The sequence below is a fragment of the Carya illinoinensis genome, chromosome 15, assembly GCF_018687715.1.
Source record: "Carya illinoinensis cultivar Pawnee chromosome 15, C.illinoinensisPawnee_v1, whole genome shotgun sequence".
Taxonomy (NCBI): Eukaryota; Viridiplantae; Streptophyta; class Magnoliopsida; order Fagales; family Juglandaceae; genus Carya; species Carya illinoinensis.
The window spans coordinates 6,486,028-6,502,171 of record NC_056766.1 but is presented as its reverse complement, the minus strand read 5'-3'; the positions used below and the strand labels follow the sequence as shown (position 1 = coordinate 6,502,171).

The window sequence follows — 16,144 nt, the reverse complement described above, 5'->3', positions numbered from 1 at the left end:
TTGATACAATACATCCCCAACGAATTACATGTTCAACAGATTTTTCCTCCTCTAAACAAATGGGACAATATGGATTTTCTACTACATTCTTCTTAAAGAGGTTCAAATATGTAGGAAATGCTTCAAGACTGCATGCTCTCTATAAGAAATCTATAATTAATTAATTTAAAAATTTGGAACATTTATATCTAATTTATTATGATTAATATGTCTAAATAATTCCATTTCCATGTTATTAATAGAATTATAAATAAGGTAGAGTTAAAATTTTTAAAAAATCCATACGATAGTGACCAGCGATAATAAATTAGCAATTTTATTATTAGCTTTGCTATTTATAATCCAACACATACTACAACAAATAGTGATTTTTTCTACGAGTGATTTCGTTGCAATTAGTATCTATTTGTTCAGAAATTGACTTTTTCCTACCAAATCTTGTGGTAGCTGACTTCTTGAAATTATGTGGCAATAGATAGTACTTTCAGTCTCAAGCATACTTATCGTGAGAATTACTATTATTTCTGGCAGTAGATGATCGTGAAATATATATTCTTGGTAGGAAAAAAGATTGATTCAAGGCACCTTTGACCTTTCCTCACGAGCCTTTTTGCCGCAATCAGTCCATATTTTTGCTAGATATAACTTTTTACAGCACTGTTTGTTATCATAAAAAATGTAAAATTTCGGTATATAATGTAGAAATGATGAGTAGAATCTTTCTTTTATTATATATTATGTGTATTATCAGAATTTTGTCCCTCGTTTAATCAATGGTCAGCAGAAAAAAATTTCATAAAAAGATTTTTTTTTTAACAAAAAATTAATAAATATTGCTCAATAAGAAGCTAGAGATCATGTCGTCTTTGTAAGTTTTATGGCCTAAATTATTCGTTGCTTAAAAAGTAGGTTTGGTGTGATTTGCCAAAAACTAATATTCAAAATAATTACCAATTCCAAATATTGGTGCAATTATAAGTTTCGTTTGGACGTTAATAGTATCTCAAATTATTTATAAATAGTAGTAAAATAATTTATAAATAGTAGTGAATTATTTATAATAGTAGTGAAGTAGTCTAAGAACAATCGTGTTTGCGTGCGGGTCATGATCGTGTCATGTTAAGTCATAAAATTTAACTATATGAGTTAATCCGAACTCAATCTATTAAGCTAAATAGGTCAGACATTTAAACCCAAACCCAATCCATTTAAATAATAGGTCGTGTTGTGTCACTCGTTTAATATAACTCATTTAATAATTAATTAAAAATAGGTCAACACGATACAACTAATTCAAACCATTTTATGTAAATGTACACATAATCTATTTGACTTTATTAACATAATTTTACATAAAAGTTAAAATTTATATTTATTAGTAGTCAAAATATCTAAAATAATAAGAAGACTACTTACAAACAAAAATTATCACTATCTTTTAAATTTTAACTTATAGTAAAACTAATATTACAAATCCTGCAATAACAAATATAAGCATGAGTCCTAAATTATAATTTCAACAATAAAAACATAAGTATATCAAAAAGTTTCAATATTTCAACTCAACAATAATAAAATTGTAATTTGAAATAAAGTTTCAACGGGTTGATTTTATGTTAAGCAGGTTAACTCTTTATTCACTGCTTATTAATCGTGTCTTAATGGGTCAGCTCATTTTGATTCAAACCCATTTATATTAAATTCAAACCTGTTAATTTCATGTTATATTTGTGTTGAGTTCACAAGTCATATCACATATTGTCACCTCTACCGTAATATAAGTATATAATATATATGAGAAGTGCTATAGATTCACAAAAAAGTACTTAAAAAAAAAAGATTCACATGAAAAAAGTCTCACAAGAGTAAATTCTCAAATTGACATTACTTCATGCGATACGTTAGATATAATTAACAGTAAAATTAACTTTATAATCTGAAATATTAAAATAAATCACATCAATTTATAAATTTATTTTGTAACTAAAATATCTCTCAATGTATAATAATGTTTATGTGTGTGTGTGTGTGTGTGTGTATACATATATACATATATATATATATAATATGAAGCTTTCATGCTGTGTTTATCTCTCATTTATTTGCAAAAAAAAATATTTAAGAAACGAATAATTATTAGAGATCTAGTTTTTTTTTTTTTTTTTTTTTGTTGGGTTTTCTTTAACAATACCCTTATTCTTTAAAAGATGCAAATCTTATTAGTCACCATAGAATGAGATTTCCCTTCATTCTCTTGAAAATGACATTTAAAATTTTTTCGTCGAAATCATAAGAACAAGACGGAAGACAAAATATACAGTCGATCCCCCATTACATACCTGATTGAAGAAAATATATATGGCTCCTTGCTTTGGAACCACACACGAGAAGATTTCCATAGTCACCAGGCTATGAAAAATTATTTCTCGATCACCAAACATGATTAATAACATATATGAAGAAGAATAGTGCCACGTATGTGACCTCTGAGTCACTCCTTAATGCATGCAAGTTAGAAGTTGCTATTGCTAGATCAGATTTGTGGTGATAAAATAGATACTGTCAAAATACATATATAGCTGCATGCAATAAAACGTGTGTCAACCACAAGACCAGTGATTTTCAAGATCATCCCCATTTTGGTTTTTCAAGCTGGAGAACCATGTCATTTGAGCGCTAAATGACAATGTCTTTAATGGACATGGGGCCCCGTTTCTTATTGATATTGAGACTCCTATTTGTCCCCTTTTAAGACTCTTAACTCTACTGTTCCACGACTATGTACAGACAAAAATAGTTTATACTTATCCAACAGAACTAGTATACAGAACAAAAAACCAATCTTTCCCAGATCATGATTGCTCGACAGAAATTACAGTATTCAGCAAAGGTTTTAACTTTTTATTCTCCGATGAAACCAACCGATCGGAATTGTTGTTACATGTTTGTCGTTTCAGACCGGTAATGACAGTTCGATAATCGCTTATACCATAAAACCTTTCACACTAGTATAAACTAACTATTGCTTTATATTCACCATATAGTAGCGATCATGTCTTTTTATTCCTCCCAGGAAAGAAGAAATCCCAGTTATACGAGCTGATCTTCCTCTGTTTTCAGCATGCATGTTGAGTGTAATTCAGGGCCAGACGCGGTTTTTTTTTCCCCCGGGGGGGGGGGGGGGGGGGGGGGGGGGGGTGTTGTACTACCTGTCATCAGGAGGCAAGGTTGGACTTTTGGAGCACATACTCGTCTTGTGAAGCTCCTTCAGCCGTCTAGCTGGGTTGCATAAACCTGACAATTTTCAATAGTTTTCTTATTATAAAGCATGCTACAGAAAAAGCACCTCTTGGTTTCAGTACAGTATTCACTGAGTTCACGACAATACATAGGCAATCACTCATCGTGGTAAAACAAGAAAAAGTAAATATTATCTATGCGAAAGTGTTAACAGCCACGTTATGTTAAACAATTGCATTTTCTGCACTAGTTGAAGTCAAACCCTCAAGGATTATTGCATGGTTCGACAACTAAATTCAGAATGAGAGAAATCCTGAGGAAATGAAACTCAGATTAAGAGGAAATGAAACTCAGATTAAGTACATGTTTGAGATTGCGGTAAAAAATATTACTTTTAATTTAAAGCTTATAGCTTAGAGCTTAATGCAATAAACTCTACTGTTAAAAAGCTATTTATTGTTTGAGATGCTTATGTCTATAACACTTTTAAAAATACTAATTTGTATGGAAACAAATTTAAATGGCACTTTTTGGCATAAAAATGACATAAAAGGGCATATACTTGATAAAAATAAAATATTATAATAAAATAATAACAAAAATAGTCTAATAGATTTTTCAATAATTATAATGAAAAAAAAAATTTCTTCAACGATGCATAAGTGATAGGAAAAGAATGAAAAATATTGATGGGCAAAATCTTGAGCAGATTATACGGGAATAATAAAAACTATAAATTGACAAAGTTGTCATTGTGCTAAAATGATGATGGTCATTTCGTAATATACATAGTACGGTAAAATAGAGATTACTTTTTCTGAAGTGCTTCTGACAAAAAGCATCACTTTAGTACTTTTGTTGAAACGTAGTTTTCTGCTTTTTCTTGGTCTAAAAGTACTTTAATGTAAAACTACCAAACGGATAAATTTTATCATATAAGCACTTTATACCGTTCTATTGTACTTTTTAGACCTTCCACCGCAATCCCAAACAGGTCCTAACAACTCCTCTTTCAAGACAAATAAAAATATTAACGATCTTCCTTGTATGTATAATTACAGTACACTATCAGTTCTTTCTGCGGTCTAGGCCAGAGTGTCACTACATAGCATGGACATTAAAAACGAACAGCTCAGAACAATTACATCTCGCTTGCCAAGAAAATGCCTTCACTTAAAATCTACGAAATAACATTCTTTCATATCACGTCATAAATTTATCTCATGGTACTTAATAGAAAAGAACCAATGGCACAAGGCTTTAAAAAATAGGATTATGAAGGCCTGGGTTAGGAGAAATTTGTTGTCGAGTTGCGTAGATTCGCTAATCTTTTTCCTGGCAATCATGGAGATGGGTCATTGGGGAAAAGCCAAAAGAATTTATCTACTCATGAGAAAAACATTATGGGCCTGAGGCAAAAAGACCCGAGTGCAACCACGTTGGCAAGGCAATCATATGCAGAAGCTCTGAATAGGGGCAAAAAGGAAAGCAGTGAAAGGGGTCTGCAGCCTCTACAAATTGCACATGGACATATTCTAAGTCAGAACAGGTCCGACTTGGATGGTTTGGGTCTTCCCAATGGCATGCACTGTAAGGGCTAGGTGTGCTAAGAGGTGGTAATGGTACTGTAAGGCCCAACAAGGGTGGGCTTGGCGTGTTAAGTGATGGGCTGAATGCTATAAAATTAGATAAAGGAAAAAAGAAAGTTGGGTTTGGCCCAATTTCAATATCTAGACCCAGGCGAGTGTGGCAGGTCAAATGGAGAAGCGGGTCATCTTCATTCAAAGTGGGTTCTATGTCGGGTATTAGCATGGAGATGGCCGAAACGGACTGCCCCTCACCAAGGGTGACTTGGAAAAGTTCACCGACGAGTGGCAGTCAATGCTATCTTTGTCGAATTGACAGTACCCACAATGGAACCTGAGGTATAGCCAAGTTTTTGGGGAGTTTCTGCTAACCCCAAACTTCAAATGGCGACCATGGTTCCACCACCCATGTCGGAGTGAACAGTTCCTCAGTACCTCTTCAGGCATCTTGTGGGTCAACACATAAATTTGGCCAAGGTGGTGACATCATCAATGGCGCTGTGGAGGAGATGCGAGTTTTAGGAATTGGTGTGGAGGAAGGGATGGGGCCGTCATTGGTGCCTTGCGAGGAGAAATTTATAAGGCCTGGCCCACAGTTTGGAGCGGAGTCTACAGAAGATATTGTCCCCCTAATATCTCTCCCACTGATTAACAATATAGCTAATTCATCATCGGATAGGTTTGAACAATGTAAATGAGATACAAGAGTGTGTAGGGATTACCTGTGAAGGATTTGAAGACCAATTCACAGCAGTACACACTGCAATAGAGGCGGGTCATGTACTTAGCGCAAAATCAAGATCTAGGAAGACCAAAGAGTTCGAGCGTCATACTTGGGCAATCAACTATGACGCTAGGGGAGGTAGTTCAAGACGAGGGAGGACTAGAGGGAAGACAAAACCAATTGTATATTTTTAGTAGGTCCGTTCGGAGTTTACAAGTACTGAGGAGTGTGTTGGGGAATTTACAGCGGCTTCTTGTATGGGCAAAACCTGGGTTGGTGGGATAGGCATTGGTGCACTGGTGGTGGTTTGGGGCAGGCGTGTCTTGGGCTTGGGCTAGGGCTTTGTTAGGTTCATTTTCCTAGATGGGCTTAATGTTCCTTATATCTATTTCTGCCCCCAACTAGGTGTTTTCTCTTGTATACATCCAATGTACTTGGCAAAAAAAAAAAAGGATTACCTGAACATTTTGGGATGTCCCACACAGCAATAGATGTAGGTGTGCATCGAGGGTCACATAGTGCCCGGTTATCTTCATGATGCACATTCATAGCAAGCATCCATGACCCAATTGTGACATCTTCATTGCTAAACATCCTCAAACTGAAGGCTAGAAATTAAATCCAGTGAGCAGAAATATAGCCATAGGAAACGTTACAATTTAAAAGGATTTTCTATATGACATTCTGTGGCATTAATAACACAAACAAAGAAATTTTCCCAAAAAATAGAGAGAAAAATATTTGATCGCAATAGGATGAATGATGCCATTGATATATGGCTCCTATTTAGTATACATGTTGGTAATTTACAGGTTCAAACCCTTTTTTATTTATAAATTTCGTGAAGGGGGAAGTAGGTGAAAGAAACCAGCCCCTCAAGGCAATAGCAAGCATAGATGCTTGCAATAAAAAAGTCTGTAAAACCAATAAAGGAAACAGAGAAAGGAAAGGCTGCTCAGCATGAGAGGAATAATCTTTCTGAGGAAAGAGACCTCAATGAGATGCATATGAGGCTTGGTTAAGGTGACAGAATGCAATAGCACAAACCAGCAAAATTCTTGAATCAGATGAAAGAACGAGTTTGTTCAAAAATAGCAATTGTCCAGACATATTATCCTCACTTTCCCTTCTTTTTTTTGGCCTTTAGAAGGTTTACTTTCTCATATTGCCAAATCATAAATGTAAGAACCCGTGAAGCTCAAAAAAGATTGTGAAATATAGTAAATCTAGAGAATCAGAAATCACAAAAGAATTCAAACCAAATACATAGAAGACTTAATTACATCTCAAATATTTATAACCACTTAGACCAAATCGTATATATATCAATCAACACAATGTTGGGTATCAACGCAAACTTTTCTCAAATGTGGCATGATGATCCATCTTTTGGATTTGAAAGGTTTACCCAGGTCTGAACTAAAATTGATTTGTACATCAAGATCGTCAATTTGAGCCATCTTTTATCCCAGGAATTCTTTCAAAGAAGCAAAAAATCTGTTTTGAGGGACCAAGAAGTTTGTACAGATGCATGACAAGCAAGGCCAGCAATTACTAGATGCAATAAGACTTGTGGGTGAAAAAAAAAAGCAAAGGCAAGCAGTTTTGATTTTCAAGACAATGAATTTATAGGAAATATAAATGTAAAACCACAATCTAACTGGCCAAAAGAAATAACATAAAGAGAAAAACAGAGACAAAGGTTATGAACCTATTATTTCTGGCAGTTGCTAGTGAAGCTACCACCTCCGCAGAAAGGACAAATATAGGACCATAAGCATGCAAAAAGTATTCAGATCCAATCAGATGTCCCGATTTCTCATACCTGAAAGTTTTGGGGTCATCAATCCTCCAAAAAAGCCAGGAAACTTAGAAAGGCACATATTTGAAAAAAGCAAATAACCACTCACAAAGCAAACGAACAGTTGATAATAATTTGGTGAACCACATACCATTTCATTTTAGGGTCAGTGATCACTGGTCCTTTCTTCATACATCCAATGTAAGTCAGTGAATGGGTTCGCTCCTTTGCTAGAAGAGTTGCTAGTCGATCTGACAAATTATGGGAACACCATTATATAGCAATCCACAGGACTATTATTAAAGCATCAATATGCACTTCAATGTACCAGGACGTAAATAAATGGCATCATCAGCTTTGACATAATAATCTGCGTCAAAAAGTTCAGACGCTGCTTTGAAAAATGCCAACCTACAAAGCATGGGAAAAGGAAATAAAACATAAGGTGCCAAGAACATCTAGTTATCAACATAAAAATTAGTACAAATAGAGAGCTCTTACGATTTGTATGGAAGCTTTAAATATTCTTCCTCAAGATCAATAAACATGAAATCCTTGTACTTCTCCACCTCTTCATGATGCTCTACCATCTTTTTTGAATTTTTGGATCGTCCAATTACAAACCTAAAAGCTAAACCAGTGGCTTGTTCCAACCTACAAGAGATGGAAAGAAAAGTGACTAAAAGTTGATATGAGTAAAACAAGAAAGAAAATAGAAGAGTTATAGTGAAGTACGATAGAAAAGGCAAACATTCCGTGCCCAATAGGCAAGTGTCGAGTAAGCATTTCCATTGACACCATTCATAAATTTAATGTCCCTCAATTGACACAATATTATTTTTTCTGAACATCCCTCCATAATAAGTTGTTAATTAATGCCTGAAATGCACTACCAGAACTCTTGACAGCATATATCACACGAGAAACTAGCCTCACTCAATGTGGAAAAAGGTTTACCTATTAGAAACATGCTTTGTTGAAAACCGAAGTCTACCAATTATAAACACCAAGTACGATATAAAATTTAAAATGATAAAGCTACTCGAGTCTTAAAAATTTTTCAGACTTGCTTGCGTACATTCTTGTAATGGAAAGTAAATTAGGCAAAGAGAGAGTAGAGTGTCCAACCGTAGATGGATAATAGCTCTGCCCATATCATAAATGATGAGTTTGGCGCTTATTTCAAAAAGGTGCAGTGAAGCTGCCAACGCAAAAACTAGAAAGAAGGCTCTCATATGATGCTGAATTTCCCTATATCTCACTAAAAGAGCACCACGTTCATCCACCGCACCGGGGAGAGAGAGAGAGAGAGAGAGAGAGAGAGAGAGAGAGAGAGAGAGAGAGAGAGAGAGATTTTGCAAGAAAACTGTTCTGGTGCAGGAGAAACAGAGAGTTTGGGATACAAATAGGGAATAGAAGCGCTAGCCCTGATCTTGATCCGACACAAATAAATTTCCACAAATCACTCGCCCATACCTTAGCCAAATAAGTAAATGTATCAAGATGATCATGGTATAAACGATTCTCAGTTGGGTTGCAGATATTCAGCAGCTAAAAGTTTAAGATTGAAATTTTGAATCTTTAGTTCATAACATCTACTCCACTATGTTCTCAGAGCCCAAATAATGAAGTACAACTGAACATTCCCAAACGTCACCGCTACTCATGCAATTTACTTAACTGCAAACCAGTCGAAGATTCAAGTTGATGAGCAATTATCATATGCAAATCCCATCGTTGATTTAAAGACAGTTACAACCAAGACAAACTGATCATAAACTACATTCCAAAACAGCAACAAGAAAACCATCGATTGAGCTGATGAAATCAACAAGGTCAGATACCTCAAAAGCCCATCTGGATCAGAGGGAAACCAAGTGCTCCGAAGAGCTGCCCGGCGATCAACGGAGCCGAAAACGGTCTGAATTCCAACGAACCCAAGAAGCTTAGGCCGCTCCACCAAGGCACCACGATCTCCGAGCTTCCGAGAGCTGGAGGTGGAGTAGAATGCCCGAAAGGTGTCTTCGGATCGGCCGCATCGGAAGCTAGGCACGGGTATGGGACGGCGGAGAGAGTAGACGGCAAAGATGGTGGCGGAGAGGCCAAAGAGGAAGCAGAGGAGTGAAAAGACGAGAATGGGGAGTGGGAAGCGAGAGGTGGGAGGGGCAGAACTGGGTTTTAGGGGCTTGAGAAGTTTGGAAGAGTATGACTCATAGGAGGTTGGGAGAGAAGACGAAGAGCGGTGAGTGTGAGAGAAGAGTGGCATTTATAGTGAATTTTCGCGTTACGAATGGGATCAGACTTCAGAGTCCCGGAGCTTCGTTACACACATATCTCGGGCTCCAGTCGAATGTCTGAGTTCTCTCTGTGTCTGTCGGAGCGTTGCTCCTCGTACCTTGTTTGGTCTCTTTCAAGTCTTTTTCTTTCCCGTCTGGTTCAAGAAAGACTTGTACTTTTCCTTTAAAAAAATTTATTTTTGAAAATTAAAATACTTTCGCACTAATTTTTAAATAGAATAATTTAGATCCGGTTTGAATATAAAATTAAATTAAAATAAATTAAGTTCTTTATAAATAATAATAATAAGTTAAAATAATAAAATAAATTTTGTAAAACCTATTTAAAATGACTTTAAATATATTAATAAAAATTTAAAAAAAGTTATATATCTGTATATAAAAAAATATGTTAAGTTGAAAAAAATTATATGTCTCATGTATAAATAAATTTTGAATTAAAATAAATTTTATGATCTGAGAATTAGATATTTAAATATTAAACTTAATTTAAAATTAAACTAAATCCAAATTTTAAACCAAGCTCATTATGTAAATTACCACAACAAGATAATTAAATTAATAATAAATAATTAATTATTAAATAATTTTAAAATACATATCCTTCTATTTATAGAAATAACTTTAGTAATGAAATGATTTTTATGATAAGATATGAATGCCATACGGAGATGATAGCTGTTAACACTTCTCTTTCTTTCTTTCTTTTTTTTTTTTTTTTCCCTTATAATTTATCATAAAATTTCTCTTTGGTTGTTTCTTGACACAAGATTTTAAAGAGAAATATAAGAAAACATAATAAGGACAAAAATATGAACGAGACACCATTGGCGGGTACAACCCATTGAATTAGATCATGAGTTATGTCAAAGAGAGTTTTGCTTCCATGTCAGCGGTGTATTGGATGCGTAAACAATAAGACTTATAAATAGATTTTCTCGGACGAATTTCAGTCTTGCCAAACATAGACTCCTCTACTGTAGATGAATTGCACTCCTTGCCAAACATGCACTTGACAACTGTGCATGTTCGACCTTTGAGTAAGAAATGCTGCATCCTTTATTTCCCAACAACACATTTCATTCTGTTGTTTTCCACCTTCCCTCTCTCCCTCGAAAGGGACCAAAGCAAAAAGGCAAAAAAAAAGCTGGAAGCTTGAACAGTTTCATTTACAATTCAGGCCCAGATTGCCAGTAAAGACATCAATCCAGCCCCAAGGAAGAGCATAAAATAAGACACTACTTGCAATCTAAAGTTGCAGCTCATCCTCTTGCTCAGAAAATCAGCAGCAATCAGATCCACTAAAGCCATATATACCAAAATTCCAGCAGACATGGAATCCAAAATGCCTTCGGTAACCAGGGCACCTGCACTGTTCGCGTTGTAGACTGAAGCAATGGCAATCCCGACGCCGATACCAGCCGGAGTCGTTATGGCGAAGAAGCAAGCCATCAGTGTTACTGATAGATTTTTGAACTGGGCTTGGGAGATACAGCCTCCAAGCGCAAATCCTTCGAAGAATTGATGGAAGGATAATGCTGCAATCAAGGGTCTGATTGTGCAGGGGCTCTGGGAAACTCCTAGTGAGAGTCCGATTATAACCGAATGTGATACGATCCCAAGTTCTAAAATCTGCAGAGAAAAGGTCAGAAGATTTTAAACAAACGCATCATTAAGAACATTTATTATCTATCACCCAAACAAAAACTAAGCCAGGACAAAGAGAGGAAAATCACCTGGGAAACGACAACGTGGCGAACGCCACCATCTTCTTCCCCATCAGCATCTTCAAACCCGTGAGAATGGCCGTGCTGGTGGCCGTGTCCGTGAGAGCTATCCCTCCGGTACCCGTCGCAAGCATCCTGGCCATTGGGGTGACTATGTCTGTGGTGTGCCGCGTGCGCATGCATCCCAACAATGTGCATCCCACCGCCTTCCTCTTCCCCAAATACTTTCCCATTATAATCCTTACCCTCCCCCGCAGGCGAAATACCCGATTCTAGTCCCGCGTCGGCGGAACCGACCCGGACTATCTCCTCAGTTGCCCGTACCAGTCCCTGTTTCCGCTCGTAATACTGGGTTCCAACGAAGTCGACGAGGAGAGTGAGGAGCGAGGCTGTCATGGCGAAGAACCCAGCGAACGGGAACTTGGACCACGGATACTCGGGCAGGCACGAGTCGGAAAGGGCCTTTGATCCACCCGTAAGCATGTGGACAAACCCTGTGGCAAGAATGACGCCGGCGGCGAAGGCCTTGGCGGTAACGAAAAGGTTGCTGTCGGTGCGGAGAAAGCGGCTGTTCTTTCCGACGAGTGGGATCGCAATTCCTATGACTCCGGCCATGAGGATCGACGCGATGGCAATGAATTTCAGGACAAGCGCCTCTGTTTCGTCTCGGCAGGTCTCTAACTCGGTTCCTCCACAGCTCGTATTGGCCATGGGCTCCAATATTGTCTGGAAGATTGAATCTTTTATCGGTCCAAGAAAACAAAAGATTGACTAGATTTTAGAAAGAGAACCAATTCCAGCGAATTATGGATGAAAACTGTTTGGTTGACGGGAAAACGTCGAAAAAAAATATAGAACTTGGCCGCCGGGACAAATGGGAAATCTTCAGGGATGTATATGAATAACAAGTAACAGCAGTTGAATTCTATACAATTTAACGACAAATTTTACAGGCCACTTCAGCAAAATTCGATCAATTTGGCCCAATCGAGCATAATCATGAAAGTACCTGAGAAAATCCGAGCTTTTGTTCCGAAACCTTCAAGGCAAAGCAACGCCCAGAGATTCTGAAAAACAACAATCGTCATTGATCAAAAGAAACAAAAAAAAAAAAAAAAAAAAAACACAATAAAAAAAAAAAAAAGGATTCTCGCAGAACGAACCTCAATGAATAACATGGGAAGAGGCTAGAGATTTGGGACAGGGTGTTGGAGAAAAACACTCCTATATAGGATGAATTCTGGGAATATAAAAACGGAACAAAAAAAGAGTTGGGAGACGAATTGTCTCCGCGGATTGGTGGAGAAGAATCGTTTCTGCACACGGAATGTAGATGGAGTTATAATGGAGAAAGAGAGAGGTAGGCTTTTGGGGGTATTGACTCTGAGTGTCGACATATTTTAAAGAGAGGGGGGCGGCAGGGGAAGTTCAGGGTTTGGGTGTGCGACTTTTTGGAAGAGAATGAGCATGAGTGTCGACACTCTATCGATTCTTTCCCTACCATACCATGATTCTCTCATTGTGTAGAGTCGTCATGAGTGCAGGATTTACTTTTCCTTCGTTTGTTTCCGTTTCTGTTTCAGTAATTGCATTCTTAAGTTTTTGGACGCCAAGTAATTAATGCCCCTTTTGAATGGTATGTTTTTTTCCTCTTAAAAGTTGTTTTTGTTAATATTCGGATAAAAAAGCATTTTATATTATTATATGTTTTAAATTTTTATATAAAATATAATAAATAATTTAATATTTTCAAATAATATTAATATTAAAAAAATATTCTAATAATATTTTATTCAACTTTTAACTTTTATTTCAACTCACTATCCAAATCTCTATGCTTAAGTTTTTAGAGTATTGTTAATTGATTATATATATGTAAATGATAATTTTGATGAATATAAAATGAATTTAGAATTTGGTTATTCTATTTACGTAAGTTTTCACATTAGAATAGTTATTTTTTTATTATATAATAATAAAATAATATAAGATGAATTTAACTTTAACTATTCATATCAAATCTCTACATTAGATTATCTATTTATTTATTATATAGTAATGAGTAATTAATAATTTAAATTATATTTAATATTTTAATTATTAATTTATTTTATTTTATCATATTTTATTATTTAATTTAAAGAAACTGATAGAAGTTTATAGATATAGATAAAGAGAAGAGGGAGTATTATAAAAAAATAATAAAATAAGTATTTGGTCTATAAACAATAGATATTAAATTTGATATTCTCTTTATAATTACTGTAATTAAAAGTTACAAAATTTACTATTAGCTAATCCATTGCAAGTGAATTTTCCATCTAATAATTATAAAGAATAGTTTATTTTGGGTATAAATAATCCCATAAGAGTGCTCTTAATCTTTTGATCTTAAATTTGAGTATCTATTTAACGCCCAAATTGAATATCCAAATCATAAAATTTATATTCTAAGATAATTAGTCAATTATATAATTGACTCCTTATTAAGGCATTTTTTTTTTATGAGCACTTGGTGTTTAAAAGCAATGTCCTGATTAATTTCAGAGGTGCACGTGCCCTCGAAATGATTTTTTCGCAAATGCAGTTCAAGTAATTTAAGAGGAAGATTTTTTAATCCAATGACTCTTAGAGATTGTTTACACCCAAGAGATTTCAAACTTTAGATCTTGGAGGAAACATACCACCAAGACAAGACATTTATTATGGGTGTCAAATCGTGTTGATGGGTTGTGTTCATGTCGTGTCAAAACATGTATATTATACTGTATAGCTCAACCATAACCCGACCCGTTAAGTTTATCATGTCAAAATCTCAAATCCTAACACAACCTATTAAAATAAAGGATCGTGTCATGTCAACTCGTTTTGACCCATTAGTGAATATTACGAAATAGGTTAACATGATACAATACGACCCGTTTCAAACTGTTTATGTAAATTAATTGAATAGGCTTGAAATTAATCAGTTTGACCTGATTAAATTTAGCATAATTTTATATAAATTTTAAAATCACAATATTTATAAAAAATTATAAAGCTAACTACAAGTCTAAAATTACAATCCAAATAATAAAAATTTCAAAATTGAAATTCTAACAATTTTACTTTTAGGTATAAGGATATAATTGTAATTTTAACTTTCTTAACGTGTTGTTGAACCCAAGGAAAGTTTCATGTGATTATAAATCTACACATGGATTTTGATGATAACAAATGAATTCAAAGAATAAAGGAGTTTCAAGCTAAAGTTGTTCACACAATGGAATCAAACACATCAAATAACCAAGCATGAGCAAGAAGGAAACAAGTTCACATTAAAGTCATAGAGTAATATTGTAAATCTCTTAAAATTCGAAATTAGGATTAATGCTCAAAATTAATATTTTATCATAAAGCATTAAAATACATTTTCCACATGTGCATGAATATTTTTGAAAATTATATTTGAAAATTTTGAAAGATGATTGATTGTCATCTTTTGCATGTGCATGCCTTGATTAAAGGGTTAAACTTTGAAAATATTAAAGATGATTGATTGTCATCTTTCACATGTGCATGTTTTATTTGAATATTTTTAAAAGTGATTGATGCTTTTTTAGACTTATACAAAAGGTAGATGATTTTGTTAAAAAAATTTGAAAAGTAAAGTGTGCTCATTTTGTCATATGCAAAAAGTAAAAAATTAGGTTTGAATTTTTTGAAAATGAAAGTGTGCTCATTTTGTCATATGCCAAAAGTAAAATATTAGGTTTGATTTTTTTGAAAAAGTGAATGATGTTGTCTTTGACAATTGAAAAAAAAGAACATTTTATTTGAATTTTTTGAAAAAGTGAATGATGTTGTTTTTGACATGTGAATCTTTTTAAATTTGAATATGAAGTCTCATATGCCTATAAATAGATCATTTGAGAGCTTCACATTCACAACACCAAGAGCATACAATATTCATTCAAAGCTTTCATTCTCTCTTCTCTAAGCATTTGAGCCTTAATCTTTGTTCATTTTGAGAGATATAGTTTACGTTGTATTATTCTTATTTCACTCATTGAGGAGTATTTTCTGATAACCTACCCACTATCAGCTCTTGTATCAGAAAAAGAGTGTGTATAACCCTTGTGTGTGTAGAAAGTATTCTACACAGGGAATAGTTGAATCACCACGTGTAAGGTGATTGCAAGTGTAGAGGGTGTTCTACACGGATCCTTTGTAGCGGTGTTGTTCAAAGGTGTAATAGGTTTCTATCTCCACCTGAAGTAGATTGAATAGTGAATTTGAGAATCCTCAAGGGGTAGCTTGAGGCGAGGACGTAGGCAGTGGGGCCGAACCTCGTTAACATACTGAGTTTGCTTCTCTCTTACCCTTACTCTTTATATTTGTTGTTATTTCATATTTTGTTTATATTTTATATTATATATTTGATTTATAATTGTTATTTTTTTAATACAACTCAATTCACCCCCCTCTTGTGTTAGTCATCTAGGCAACAATTGGTATCAGAGCTAAGAGCTCTATTATAAGACTAACTATCTTTTGAGTTAAGATCTTATGACTAACATTTCAGCTTCATTTGGTGAAGGTCAATCTAGCAGCCGGCCTCCACTCTTTTGTGGAGATAATTACTCATTCTGGAAAGTTAGAATGAGAATATTCCTTCAGGCCCAAGGTCGAGAAATCTGGAAATGTATTGTAAATGGACCTTATATTCCAACAAAAGTGGTTGATGGAGTAAAGGTCAAAAAAGAAGAAGAAGAGTTTGATCGTGAAGA

At 34.9% G+C, this 16,144-nt stretch overlaps 2 protein-coding genes across 6 annotated transcripts; both read right to left on the bottom strand.

The window, feature by feature from the left end:
• Positions 1–2,821: 2,821 nt before the first annotated feature.
• Positions 2,822–9,793, bottom strand: LOC122297558 (probable beta-1,3-galactosyltransferase 12). Of its 4 annotated transcripts, none has more exons than XR_006238811.1 (7): positions 9,196–9,792; positions 7,853–8,005; positions 7,680–7,762; positions 7,503–7,602; positions 7,262–7,375; positions 6,009–6,158; positions 2,822–3,294 (listed from the first exon to the last, which is right to left on the bottom strand). XR_006238811.1 is itself a non-coding variant. In XM_043107669.1 (7 exons), the coding sequence occupies exons 1-7, from the start codon at positions 9,615–9,617 to the stop codon at positions 3,206–3,208; spliced, it is 1,104 nt and encodes a 367-aa protein (XP_042963603.1). In that variant the 5' UTR covers positions 9,618–9,792; the 3' UTR covers positions 2,822–3,205. The 4 variants fall into 4 exon arrangements, 2 of the variants coding, with proteins under 2 accessions (XP_042963603.1, XP_042963602.1); XM_043107669.1 differs by having other exon boundaries at positions 6,009–6,151; XR_006238812.1 differs by having other exon boundaries at positions 3,250–5,586.
• A 755-nt stretch (positions 9,794–10,548) lies between these two features.
• Positions 10,549–12,777, bottom strand: LOC122297292 (zinc transporter 4, chloroplastic-like). 2 transcript variants are annotated; one of them, XM_043107314.1, is made up of 4 exons: positions 12,539–12,777; positions 12,385–12,442; positions 11,385–12,101; positions 10,549–11,280 (listed from the first exon to the last, which is right to left on the bottom strand). In XM_043107314.1, exons 3-4 carry the CDS (start codon positions 12,084–12,086, stop codon positions 10,825–10,827), a joined length of 1,158 nt encoding a protein of 385 aa, XP_042963248.1. In that variant the 5' UTR covers positions 12,087–12,101; positions 12,385–12,442; positions 12,539–12,777; the 3' UTR covers positions 10,549–10,824. The 2 variants fall into 2 exon arrangements, with proteins under 2 accessions (XP_042963248.1, XP_042963247.1); XM_043107313.1 differs by having other exon boundaries at positions 11,385–12,115; positions 12,539–12,774.
• Positions 12,778–16,144: the final 3,367 nt, after the last annotated feature.